At 42.6% G+C, this 14,208-nt stretch overlaps 1 protein-coding gene across 4 annotated transcripts in view; it reads right to left on the reverse strand.

Moving 5' to 3' along the window:
- Positions 1 to 13,008, reverse strand: part of rbm26 (RNA binding motif protein 26) — a 98,827-nt gene extending 85,819 nt beyond the window's left edge. For all 4 annotated transcript variants that reach the window (XM_068034359.1, XM_068034361.1, XM_068034360.1 and 1 more), the window contains exons 1-2: positions 12,440 to 13,008; positions 1,266 to 1,384 (exon numbers count right to left, since the gene is read on the reverse strand). In XM_068034359.1, coding sequence (XP_067890460.1) covers positions 1,266 to 1,384; positions 12,440 to 12,498 — 178 coding nt within the window. In that variant the 5' untranslated portion in view covers positions 12,499 to 13,008. The remainder of the gene's footprint in view (positions 1 to 1,265; positions 1,385 to 12,439) is intronic.
- Between the last annotated feature and the right edge of the window lie 1,200 nt (positions 13,009 to 14,208).

Genomic DNA, 14,208 nt, shown 5'->3' on the forward strand with positions numbered 1-14,208 from the left:
CCGCCTTAACTGCCTGCTGCACCTGCATGCTTACTTTTAGCGACTGGTGCACAAGGACACCCAAGTCTCGCTGCACCTCCCCCTTTCCCAATCCATCGCCGTTCAGATAATAATCTGTCTTTCTGTTTTTCCTACCAAAGTGGATAACTTCACATTTATCCACATTATACTGCATCTGCCATGTATTTGCCCACTCACTCAACCTGTCCAAATCACACTGGAGCTTCTCTGCATCCTCCTCACAGCTCACACTCCCACCCAGCTTTGTGTAATCAGCAAACTTGGCTTTAGTACATTTAATTCCCTCATCTATATCATTAATATTTATTGTGAACAGCTAGTGATGGTGAATGATCCATTTAATGTGGAGGCTAGTGACATGGAAGGCAAGGATAAGGGGATCCCTATGGTGGCTCTGGGTGGAGAAGGAAGGATTGTGGGTAGAGGTTTGGAAGATGGAGCCGGCACGATCGTCAACCAGGGTGCTGGGACTCCTCGAGTGAAGAAAAAAAGGCATATTGGAAGTATGGTATGGAAGGGTGAATCATCCGAATAGATGCGACAGAGAGGGAGAAACTGGGAAAATGATTTCCTTTCAGGAAGCACTATGTGAAGGAATGTAGTCGAGGTAACTGTGTAAGTCAGTGGACTTAGTGAACACTGGCTCACTCCCACTCTGACCACGGCTCCCTGTGCCATTTCAATAAAGCTCCAAGTAAGCTCAAGACACACACCTCATTTTTCAATCAGGCACTTCACAGCCTTCCGGATTCAACATGGAGTTCAAAAATTTCAGATCATGACCTCAGCCATTTTTCTCAGTTAGCAGCTGTCAGTGATGGTTTCTGCTATTCCCATTTACACCACCTCGAGACGCATTTTTTGATTTTTGACTTCTCCCATTACCACCTTGTTTTGTCTTGCACCATCATCCTTTTGTTATTTAATCTCGCCTGCCTTCCACCCCATCACACACCTACCCTTTTGCTCTTCCCAGTCTTGCTGAAGAATCGTTGCATTCAAAAGTACTCTTAGTTCTTTGACCTGAAACTCCACCTGTTTCTCTCTCCATATATGCCATCAAACCTGCTGAGCATTTCCAGCATTTATGTTGTCATTTTGGATTTTCTGCAACCATAGTATTTTGCTTTTGCATATATTCAAATAGACAGATGCAGAACTATACGAACATCTCTGGACATATTTCACAGATGCACAAGATCCAACCCCAATATTGTTTTTTGTTAACATCTTCTTTACTGTACCTTTCTGTAGGAAGACATCTAATTGGTCAACACACAGCGCCTTCAACTCCTTCTCACTTTTATCCTTCTTTACCAAAGCAACAACATATTTAGCAAGCGCGGATGGATCTGCATCACATCTGCAATGAAACACAAGCAGAAAAATTCTTAAGCTACCAGATTTAAGTACTAGATTCTTCTAACAAAATGCGCTGAAATATGTTCAGCATGTTTTTTTAAAGACTGGAAATGTCTCATTTTAAAAATTAACATAAAGTTGTCAATTTTGAAAGCATCATCCATCACAAAGGTATTAAAAACTCTAGATGCCAGTTTCCACCCCCACCCCTTCTCCTGGAAAACATAGGTCATTCTTAATCATTTGTAAAAAAAAAAAATGTAATTAGTGAGAGCTGAAATAAACCAAGAATTATTTTGCAAATTGAGATTTGTTGCCTCTTTCAGTGTAGTCAACCTGGTGCACACACTCACTTCAGTAATGCAGCTAACTTTAAACCTGTTGTGACTGCAATAAAAGACAGCAGTCATCAGCATTTTTATTTGCATACATTCTCCTGTTACATGGTGACAAGGATATTACAATTTGCAATGGAAACTAGGACTAAAGCATTTGCTTTAATCCAATGACTCTTCTCTTCTCTTTGGCCTCGTCTCGCGAGACAATGCGTAAGCACCTGGAGGTGGTCAGTGGTTTGTGAAGCAGCGCTTGGAGTGGCTATAAAGGCCAATTCTAGAGTGACAGACTCTTCCACAGGCGCTGCAGATAAAACTGGTTGTCGGGGCTGTTACACAGTTGGCCCTCTCCTTGCATTTGTGTCTTTTTTCCTGCCAACTGCTAAGTCTCTTCGATTCGCCACTCTTTAGCCCCGCCTTTATGACTGTCCGTCAGCTCTGGCGATCGCTGGCAACTGACTCCCACGACTTGTGGTCAATGTCACAGGACTTCATGTCGCGTTTGCAGACGTCTTTAAAGCCGAGACTTGGATGGCCGGTGGGTCTGATACCAGTGACGAGCTCACTGCACAATACCTCCTTGGGGATCCTGCCATCTTCCATGCATCTCACATGGCCAAGCCATCTCAAGCGCCATTGGCTCAGTAGGATGTATATGCTGGGGATGTTGGCCGCCTCGAGGACTTCTGCATTGGAGATACGGTCCTGCCACCTGATGCCAAGGATTCTCCGGAGGCAGCGAAGATGGAATGAATCGAGACGTGGCTCTTGGCTGACATACGTTGTCCAGGCCTCGCTGCCGTAGCGCAAGGTACTGAGGACACAGGCTTGATAAACTCAGACTTTTGTGTTCTGTGTCAGTGCGCCATTTTCCCACACCCTCTTGGCCAGTCTGGACATAGCAGTGGAAGCCTTACCCATGCGCTTGTTGATTTCTGCATCAAGAGACAGGTTACTGGTGATAGTTGAGCCTAGGCAGGTGAACTCTTGAACCACTTCCAGAGTGTGGTCGCCGATATTGATGGATGGAGCATTTCTGACATCCTGTCCCATGATGTTCGTTTTCTCGAGGCTGATGGTTCGGCCAAATCCAATGACTGTAGTGCTTTAGAAACACCCAAGGACATGAAAGGTGCTTTATCAATGCAAATTTGCTTGATCTAAACTTCTTATTCTCCCCATGTCACAACCAAATGAGAAGTACATGATAAAAGCTTTACTAAGTTCAAACCAACTGATCACAATGTAGATAGGTACAAATAAATCTGTGTTGATCTGTGCCAAGGTAGTTACAAAAACAAGCCAGCCTGTAGATTACCAAGCCTAAAACATACATGAAGGGTTGATGTGCACAGTGTCACAATCTAGTGGATGTGTCATACATGGACTTTCAGAAACAAAGAAGCATAGAATGGTTATTAGATTAGATTAGAGATACAGCACTGAAACAGGCCCTTCGGCCCACCGAGTCTGTGCCGAACATCAACCACCCATTTATACTAATCCCATATTCCTACCAAACATCCCCACCTGTTCCTATATTTCCCTACCACCTACCTATACTAGTGACAATCTATAACAGCCAATTTACCTATCAACCTGCAAGTCTTTTGGCTTGTGGGAGGAAACCGGAGCACCCGGAGAAAACCCACGCAGACACAGGGAGAACTTGCAAACTCCACACAGGCAGTACCCGGAATCGAACCCGGGTCCCTGGAGCTGTGAGGCTGCGGTGCTAACCACTGCGCCACTGTGCCGCCCAGAAGGCAGCCATTCGGACTGTCGTGCCCATGCCGGCTCTCTCCTGGAGCAACTCAGCTAGTCCCACTCTCCCACCATTTCCTTGAAGCCCTCCAGATAATTTTCTTTTAAAAAAAGGTGCTCTTAACAAACATCAGTGTATGTAGAGTCGAGGCCAGGTAGCCGATTAGATTAAAAGATGGTTGCAAAGCAGAAAACAGAGGGCAGCAGCTCAGGGAAGCTCCTTAAACTGGCAGAAAGTGGGAAGTGGTACCCTTCAGGAACCTGCGCTAGCTATATACATGATTTAGAATCAGGAACAGGGAGGTATGGTGTTGAAATCTGCAGATCATACCAAAGTAGGGGGTCCAGCTAATAATATAAAAGACTGCAGCAAAATCCAAGACAACAAAAACAGGCATACCGAGTAGTCAGATTAATGGCAAATGATATTCAATATTGGGAAGTATGAAATGATTCATTTTGGTAGGACGAATAAAGAAGCCATTCATTCCTTAGACAGTAAAAAACGCAGTAGAAGAGCAAAGAGATCTGGGAATCCAGATAAATAAATCACTAAAAATAGCAACACAAGTTACCAAGGCCATAAAGAGTTCCAACAAAGTACTGGGGTTTATTTCTAGAGGAAAATACAAAAGCAGAGAGACAATGTTGGAGTTACACAGAACCTTGGTTAGACTACGCTGAGTACTGTGCAGAGCTCTGGTCTCCATACCCCAAAAAACAATGGCCCAGATTTTGCGGTCAGTGGCAAAGCAATGGCACTCATTGCTGATCTCAAAGAAAACTGGCCACAAAAGATTTAGCAAACTCTGTGGCATGGTTTTCCCTATTCCTGAAGAGTTTTTAAATCTGGCGCCAAGTCAAGGGAATATCTTCATCTGCAGCATCAGTGATGTCATCGAGCAGGTAAGCAGCCATTCACACTCAAGTATTCACACAGAGCAAACCTGGAAGTTAAAAGCACTTGGTATCCTTCGCTTTTAATTTAGATGTTCAGATAACAAAATAAACGATGACTGGATTAAGCTAGAGGCTACAATAAAAATAAACATTTTTGAAAAAATGTAAAAATATGAAATTATTGCAGAGAAAGCTGACATTCCACGAATATAAAAGTAGTTTTTCAGGTCCAATGAGGGTATTTAGCAGTAATTATAAAAAGTTAGCAAGCTGCTAAAAACAGAGTTACACCTCATTCAACAGGGCGCAACTTTTTCAAGAGAGTTTTTTCAACAGCAAGACTAACAGCACGAGTGGAAGTTTTAGTCAATTGAATTGATTTCCATTCTAGTCTAGAAGGAGGTGCTACGTCAGCACACGGTCTGTAGAATCACGGACACCAACTTCTAGGTATCCGTGCTATTTTGCATGTCCGTGGACTTCCAAAGTTGCGATCAGATTACCATCACAAAGTTTAGGCCAAGATTGAAACACTGGAGAAAGTGCAGATAGGATGTTGCCAGAATTGATGGGACATAAACTATCCAAAAAAGAGAGGCTGAAGGAAAACTGGTAGACGTCTTTAAAATTTCGAAGAGTTTGTATAAGGCAGATTTGGAAAAATGGCTTCCACTTACGAGCGAGTCTAGAATCAGGAGGAATATAGGATAGTCACCATTTCAAAGAAATCTCTTTACAGAGAATGCTGAGAATGTGGAACTCACAGCCACGTGGCGTGACTGAAGCAGATAGCACTGACGCATTTTAGCAAAACCTTAACGCATACATGAAGGAGAATGCAATGGGGAATATATGGACAGAGTGGGAAGTAGTATTTAGAGTGGGAAGAGGCTTGTGTGGAGTATAAACACTGGCATGGACAAATTGGGTCAAATGGCCTGTTTCTGTGCTGCAGATTCTGCATAATAGCGATATTGAGTGGTGGACTAGATCAGCTCAAATTCTATACAAAGGAGTACTTTTACCCGATGGTGAGTAGGGACACATACCACCCTCAGCAAGTCAGAATCTTTGACCCACCCTCCCCCAAAATTTCATGACCACGCTTCACAGATGCTGAACATTCATCAACAAATGCTCTAATCTGCCTGGGGGGAAGCAATTACAGTGCTAAGATTATTAGTGATCTTCTCTTCTTGATATTTCTTCACAGGTGAAGATTTTGGTAAGGTCGTACTAATCGGTTGCAAGATCGCTGGTGGCTAGTCCGGCCTATCAGTAACCGACAGATTCTCCCACAGCAGGTGCAAGTGAAGGTGTAATCGCTGCTGGGGGCAACTGGATCTATCCTTCACCTCCTTTTCTCTTTCATGCTGGTTCTTCGTTCAGCCTCCCAGGCATCACAATCTATGGCCTGTGCTTCCCACTGGCGATGGTCGATGTGGCACACAGAGAGGGACTTCTTCAGGGAGTCCTGAAACATTTGTGTGAGATCCCTCTGTTCCATTTACCAGTGGTCAGCTCTCCATACAACACGATCTTGGACAGGTGACTGTCATCCATTTGGGCAATGTGACTGCTCAACACAGTTACCTTTGCAGGAGGATGGCCTCGTTGCTGGTGATGTTGGCTGTTCCCAGGACTTCAATATTTGTGTTGTGGTCCTGTCAGCGGATCTTGAGAATGCTGAGGAGGCAGCGCTGATAGAAGCACTCGAGGTGTACATGATGGCGGTATAGGACTCATGACTTAGCGTCATATAGAAGGGTGTTGAGGACTACGACTTTTACACTTGGAGTTTGGTCTGTGCTGAGTCTTTGGTTGCTCCACACTCGTTTGTAGAGTCTGCCGAATGCACTGTTTGCTTTTGAAAGCCTATTGTCCACTTCTTTGTGATTAGTGATCATCACTACTGATTAAAATGTACCCACTGTCTCCCATTAGGATATCCTTCGTGAGGTGGTAAGGGAGGAACATGACAATGTGTGCACACCCAGAAATAACCTGAGAGAGGAAGTAGACAACAGGAATTTTGCTTTCCGTTGCCTTTCTGTCCACCCATGAATACCATACAAAAGTATGGTATTCCTGTACAGTAACCCGTTTGCATCCTTAGAAATACATCAGCTCTCTTGGTTGTGTCCCAGGATACAAGGTGCATCAATGTGGATATGATGCACCTTCTTTTTCTGGTATGGAGTTTTCTTCATGTGCCTCCCTTTTACTCCCACCATCCTGATTCCCTAGCTGCTGCAAAAGAAACAAGCAGACCAAGAGAAACATATTTGGATTATGTGGTCAGCTGTGTTTCCTTGCCATTTTGTCCATGCCTTGTGCCAGCACCACTGAAATGCTCTCCTTATCTCTGGCATTTTTTCAAAACTTTATCTCAGTATAATTCCCTCACAAATTCTGCCAAGTCAAATATAAAATAATCAATCCTGGACGATTTTGTATGGTTTTGCTCCAATTTTGGACCCTGAAGGATGAACTGTAGATCTATAACAGGATGATTTTCAACACTAAGAAAAATATTGTTAGCTATTGTACTCGTGACTAATGTTGTAAATGATTATAAAGTAGTTAAAAATTAAACACATCAGACAAAAATATACAAGTTTGGAACACATCCCGGATTAATACAAATGAAAGAATATACAATATATTTTGGTATATGCCGTTCTGGGGGGGGGGGCTCTCAAAGCTGTCTGCATAAGTAGACGGTGCCACAGGTGCCCTGACACAAGTCAAATTCCATGGTAATGATACCATCTTAAGCTGTTCTTTCAAAATGAAGGAAGTTAAGCATGAACAACAATGTACTAGAAACAAAACCCCTTATTTTGTAGCCGAATGGAATCTTTTCAGTGGTTGAGAAAGTAGATGTCTTTTGATTTCCAGAAGTAAAGGTTCTTTGGCAGTGCTTTGGACCAGAGATAAATGTAAATGACTAAAAGTTCAAACTCAGCAGCACAATTGATATAAATTGACATAACAAAGTATGAATGCGGCAAGACAAATAAAAATTATATATTATGGGCAGTTTCTATTTACAACAAAATCAACATTGGGTTAAATGTTGCTGTAGCAGAGCATCTTGCCCTTGCACTCTTCAGCTCAAAACAATTTTTCCATTAAGTTATTGAAAGTGTGAGCTGATAAGTGTGCATGGCATCTGAGATCTGAGAAATAGGGCAACCAAAAGGGTACCTCTTAACAAATTATCATAACATAGGCTTGAGGATTGGGAAATAACAGAATGACTGAGAAGAAGGGCAAATTAAAGCTTGTTAATTCAAAAGTTAAATTACTTACAGAAAGTGAAAGAGAGGGAAAGAAAGATTGGATTAAGAAAACAAAACAAAGAAAAAGTAAAAACATATCTTTAAAATCTCAAAATAATTCACAACCTGAAGGAATGAGCCTCCGCACTTAATTAATTTTTAGTTACTGTCGGGCAGTCTTAAGGATGTGATAAGTGTTGACAGTACTTATGCTTTTAATTACTATCCCTAAATATCTACAGTGGGTTTAGTTCATATCTACCATGCAAATACAGCAACTTTCACTACATTGAATGCATGCCGATGGTGAGGGAGACAATGAAATGATGAAACGATGATTTTTTTTAAAGTCAACTGCGGAGTGGCACAACTTGGACTCCAACCTTTGGATACTTGTATTTAACCACATATCTGCTCCTTGCCTGAAGTTGCTGAATCATTTATACATAAATAACAGCGAGCACTATTAGCCTCACCGTTATTTTGGTAATAACAGCTGGCCCAATGTTTCCATATGGTTGCATGGTCTAAAAAGGAGTCGCAATAGCCGAAAAGGTGTTGAAATAGCTCCCTCACGCCACATTATAACATTTATGTACAAAAGTTGAAGAAATGAGGGAGAGTTGCCAGCTTTATTCAGGAAAGACATTAAATAGATTTGTCTCAGACTCTCTACCCACCAGTAATAGGAACACACCATGACAAATGTATCTTAATGGCATGAACATTTGTGATAACGCAATTGAAATTCCTGCACCTTGTTTGCACCTGTGGTCAGTGGACAAGTTGTCTACCACACTTTCTAATGCAATACATGACAAATGTCCTTCACATTTGCTCCCAGCCCAACTTCTTTCTCTTGACCATGCATATTTTAGTGCCTCTCCCACCCAATCCCAGTACCCAGCTCTAACACGTTACTGCCAAACTCAATGTGATCATTGAGACAGAGAGGAGAGTCAAAACAGAAACAATGCACAAGCCAGACATAATAGCAACACAATGAGAAGCAAGTGAAAGCCAGTGAGGGACACAAAAATTAGTGGGAAAGCAAAGACAGTTACATGTAGAGATACAATTTCACTTCCTGCCAGCAATTCCACAACAAAATTAACTTTACTATGGTTACACTGTGCTAAATGGTTCCTGTGACTGTAGCATAGCCTAGGCATGATTTTAGGAGGTGCAGACTTGCCTCGCATCTGCACCGCCCTCCCAACCTTGTAGGCTGGTGTCCAGAGGAAAGACAAAAGCTTATACTTTTGGCCAGTTCTAATGAAAGGTCACAGACCTAGAATGTTAACTCTGCTGCTCTCTCCACAGATGCTGCCTGACCTGCTGAGTATTTCCAGCACTTTGTTTTTATTACAAAAGCCTACATGTCTGGGGCCTATTTGGTTGCAGGAGTTGCCAGGTGATAATTTGAGGGAAGCACCAACCACCTAATGGGACTCCACTGCAGATTTTGTCAGGTTTACTCCCTTAGCCTATACAACAGCAACTATACAACTATATAACTGTACAACACAAGTCTTACATCTCAAGAGAAATGCAAAAAAGAGGGTTGATCAGTGTTCTGCCTTTGTGCAATCTGATCAGGCCATGAACTGAGCTAGAAGTTTAACAAATCATTACTTATGGTCTGACTGTAAGTATCACTAGCTGCACTGTAAAGGAAGGAACAAGTGGTGTGCAAAATATCACAGGCCTCATCACTCAAAGATACCAACCCATTATTGACTTAAGCAAACTCAAGTTTCCATATCACAATGTTTTCTTAAAAAAAGGAGCAAAGGTTGGTGCAATTGAGCATTTAAGGATATTGCTGAAACACAAAGCAAACACAAGAAAACCCCAGCTGCCGATGACTCGAAAGAACTAATGTCTCCGACAGATTCATGGGTTTGGAACCAGAGATGCATAGGTGATGGCAGGAGCCAAAAAGACTGACTTGAATTCTGTTGGCATTAAATTGAAGGAAATGGATCAAGCAATTGATGAGAGTCAGATGGTGTAGAGGGAGCATCAGGAGTCTACTGTGATGGAAGTGGAGAGCGAGAGTAATCTGATTATTCAATATGCATATTGAAATTTCAAAACAAACAAGGCCTTAGAGGAAGTCAGATAGAAAGGAAGAGGAGGAGGCCAACAAGGAAAGGAAGAGAACGGACCTCCAATCAATTGCCATTCATCCGTGGAAGATACAAGTGTGAATGAGGAAAGTGGATGGCAGTTCAAGACGAGATAATTGTGGAGCACGGAACAGAAGATACAAGCGTTCAGCAGGTAGTTCAAAAGGAGTATGAGGTAAGGGTGGCATGAAGGGACGATGATCTCAGGAATATGAAGAGATAGGGGATGTGATGGGAGGAAAGGGCATATTAAAACAAGTTTTCTTTAAACTTTGTTCTTGGCATGTGCATGAAGTGGCAAAGATGATTTACTGCTCATTCCCTAGTTGCCCTGCGAAGGTGCTAGTGAGTCTTTTCCTTGAGCAGTTGTAGTCCTTGTGGCGATGTTCCTTTGACAACAGAGTTAGGTAGGAAATTCTGGCAATGACAAAGAAATGGCAATGTATATCCTAAACCAGATTGTGTGTGACCTAACGAGCAACTTGGAAGGTAATGGCATTCCCACAACATTGCTACCCTTGTGGTTCTTGGTGGTAGAGGTCACAGGGGAGACAGGTACTGCCAAAGTAACCTTGATGATTTGCTACAGTGCACATCCTATAGATCATGCATGATTCATCAGTGATGGATGTTATTTGAGGGGGAGGATGGTAAGTAAGTGACTGAGCACCACACTTTTCCCAGCAATGCCACACCAAGGTAGCCACTGCTGGGTCCTTTCTCCAATACAGCACACCATCTCATTCCATTGCTCACCCTCATTTTCTACCTCAAATGAGAGCAGAAAAGGGAGAGAGAGAAAACAATTAAGAAAGAGAAAGCAGAAAAAGGTAAGACAGAGAAACAGAAACACAAAGACAGCAGGTATAGTTAAGAAAAAGACCACATTCTCTAACTTACCATATGCAGTGCCATGGAAGATCAACCAAAGATATTAACAATCCTGCACATGCATGTTGTATTAGTTTTTTCCATTAGAAGTGTCAATTTTAGTTGTCGGTTCCAAGAAAATGTATTTAAAAACTTCTCATTCTCGTGGACGCTGTTGTGTCTTTGGAAGACATTTTAATTTTTGAAGAATGCAGGTAATAACAATCAGTTTTACAAGTGTCAGCTGACTTGTAAACGTAAACAAACTGAACTTCACTGCTGGAGCAGCGACCCTCTTTTTTGTCAGGCTTGTGAGCTGTCACTGGATTGACTGCCTTTAGTGGTCATGATGCGGAACCAAAGAGTAGTAATACGTGAATTATAAAACTATTATGTTACTAGCCCATTTCAAGTACACGGCTCCTACTGTCATAACTTTGCTGTAAGCATGAGCAGCAAAATGGATCTCCGTATTTTCGATTGATGCTCTATGGATTTACAGAAAATCTTCGGAGGAAACAAAACAGTGCAAAGGAAAATACTGCATTTTTTTGAAATTCCTCTTTAATAGAGTAAAAATATATTTGTGAAGATATTATAGACCTGTTGCATTCATTACCGCACAATACCTATAAAAGATAACCTTACAAATCCTACAAGTATACTAAAAATACAGAACTATCAGCTTTTGGAGTGCAAAATTGCATTAACACTTGAAATATATTTAGTGATTGGTTGGCAGATTATATTGTAGAAATATAATTTATGTTCTGTCTGCTTCAACTGCCACAGGAAGGAAATAGTGACTGAAAATAGTGCTTCATTTAATATTTACCCGGAGGCAACAAACATTTTAACAAATCAAGCTTTCTCTAAAATGAACCGTTCGGGGGGAGTACTGGAGGGGAGGGAGCAGAAGGAAGAGAAAAGGGAAAGCATGATCACAACCATTTAACCAGTTGTAAATGGTCCCTTGTCAGACACTCACTTACCAATTACTGTCAAGCAATACAGTTACATTTTGACACATATGTAAAGAACTTCAATTAAAAGGGGAGATACTTTGATCGGGATTTTAAATAGCAGTAAGGAATGGTACACAATCAATCACCAAGTCAGTAGATTGGCCTCAAATATCAAGAAATGAGAATTACAGCCGTAGCTTACAAATGTATTTACAGACTCTCAAACGAAAATTGTCATTTACAGCACAAGACAAAGTTCTTGCCAACTCTTGCTAAACCCATGATTGCGTACGTTTGGACGCAGTTTGGTATCTGGACTATATTGCAAAACAAGCATTTTTGACGTTCAAAATCTGCAGTGCCTTTGATACAGCAATGCAATTTTTAAAAACGCTCAAGGTCTTCCAAGTATCTATGTACAACTTGCCTCAAGACTTAGAAACCAGAGTGGATGCTATAGTATATCTGCATAAAATACTCGCCATGTGCTGTCACAGTTAAAGTAATAACACGAGCACGACGCAATTTTTCAGACGGAAACTTGAAAACTATCGAAAAGTCGATGAAATATTAAGGGATCAAACTAATTATGCAGAAGTACAGCAGACGAGGCACCTTGGAAAGGTTTCTGCTGAATTCTGCAGTTTAGCGAGTTTTCTTTTCAGGCCCACCGATTTTCCCCAGACACGCCCCAACAATTATGTGTTAAACAAACTACTGTACTTCTGCAGTAACCTCATAGGATCTTGAAATATCTGGATCTGCAGTGGGGGGGAGGTAAGGATGGCACAAACTCTTGTACTTACATGGGTTCGAGGGTCTTGGTGAGCCACGACTTCAGGGCATCGAGGTTTTCGATCATCATTGTGATCAGTCGTGGGGGGGGGGGGGGGGTAACAGGGGCCCAGCCGCCCTCGTCAAACACGAACCAAGGGGGCAATCTGGTGACAGTGGGAGAGGGGGCAACAGAGCTCAGGATATGGGGGGTGGAAGAGTGAAGAGGAAAGGGGAGGAGGAATTCTGATGTAAAGAAGCTGGGGGTTGTTTTTCTTCCCCGTTGGGGGGGGGGGGGGAATCACAGTCGGAGCATCAAAAGAAAAGGCCCAAAACAAACAGCAGTTGCGGCCGAGGCTGCTGCACACTCAACGTGTCCACACGGCGCACAGAAACAGGGCCTGCAAATGCAATTTAAAAAAATAAAAAGGGCTTCCACGCCGCTGAAAGGATATAAACAGTGTTGGGAGCAGGTATCAACCTCTTAAAAAGAAAACGCCGGGTGTACTTCACCAGCCAGGCCCAAAGCACCAGGTTAAAACTAACATTTCTGCTTTTTTTTCCACCTCTCGCTCTTCGCTAGTTTATTCAGAAAATGGCGGCTTCCTACTCTCGGCCTGGCCGCAAGTCTCGCGATGTTTCCCCTGGGGAGGGGGTGGGACCAGGTTGTTCGAAGCCTGAGTATCAATTTTAGGACAAGTTCCAAACTGCACACAGGCCAAGGAAAGGTCATGCATTGAATTAATGATGCTTTTTTTATTAACCCTCCCACTCCAAGTTATCCAAATTCACTGAGAACATTAATAGTTAGATAGGGACAAGTGGACAAGATTTGATGCCTTGCCAAGAAGGTGATCTTCAGGCATGCAGCCAAAAGCTTGGCCTCAGAAGTAGGTTTGAAGGAGCACCTTAAAGGAGGACGGACAGCCAAAGATATTCTGGAGCTTACGGCACAGGAAGCTGAAGGCAAGGCCGCCAGTGGTGGGGCACTGAATGTAAAGGAGATTTCTCAGACTGGGAGAGGTTACAGACATAGGGAGGGTAAGGCTCGCGAGGCATTTGCACAGAAAGATGAGAATTTTAAAATCAAGGCATTGGTGAACTGGGGCGATGGTTGAACGTGTGGTGGTGCGAGTTAAGATATGGACTGCAGAGTTTTTGATGAGTTCAACTTTATCATGGATAGTGGAAGATGGGATGCCAACCAGGAGGGCATTGGAGTGATCGAGTCTGGAGGCAAATAAAACATTGCTGAGGTTTTCAGCACAAGATGGGCTGAGGCAGGAGCAAAGATGGGTGATATTAGGAAGCTGTCTTTGTGATGGAATAGAAAAAGGGGTTGGAAGCTGAGCTCAGGGTCAAACATGATGCTAAGGTTGTGAGCAGTCTGATTCACCTCAGTCAGGGAGAAGGATGGAATTGGTGGATAGGAAACAGAATTTGGGGGGGGGGGGGGCAAAGAAAATGATTTTTTACGTTACCATTGTTTCATTGGAGTAAAATTTGCCGTATCAGGACTGCATGTCAGACATGCAGCATGAAACCACAGAGGCAGTGCAGGGATTGAGAAAGGTGGTGTTGAGGTATAGCTGGGTATTGTCAGGGTACTTGTGGATTTTGACATTATGTCTTTGGCTGATGTTGCCGAGGGGTAGCATGTAGACGAGAGATAGGAGATCACTAAGGATAGAACTTTGGGAGACACCAGAGGTAAAAGTGAGAGAATGGAAAGAAAGGTCATTGCAGGACATTCTCTGGCTTTGACTGGATAAGTAAAAGCAAGACAATGGAGGAGAGGAAC

Source organism: Heterodontus francisci, chromosome 6 (genome assembly GCF_036365525.1).
Source record: "Heterodontus francisci isolate sHetFra1 chromosome 6, sHetFra1.hap1, whole genome shotgun sequence".
In the NCBI taxonomy this organism is placed as follows: Eukaryota; Metazoa; Chordata; class Chondrichthyes; order Heterodontiformes; family Heterodontidae; genus Heterodontus; species Heterodontus francisci.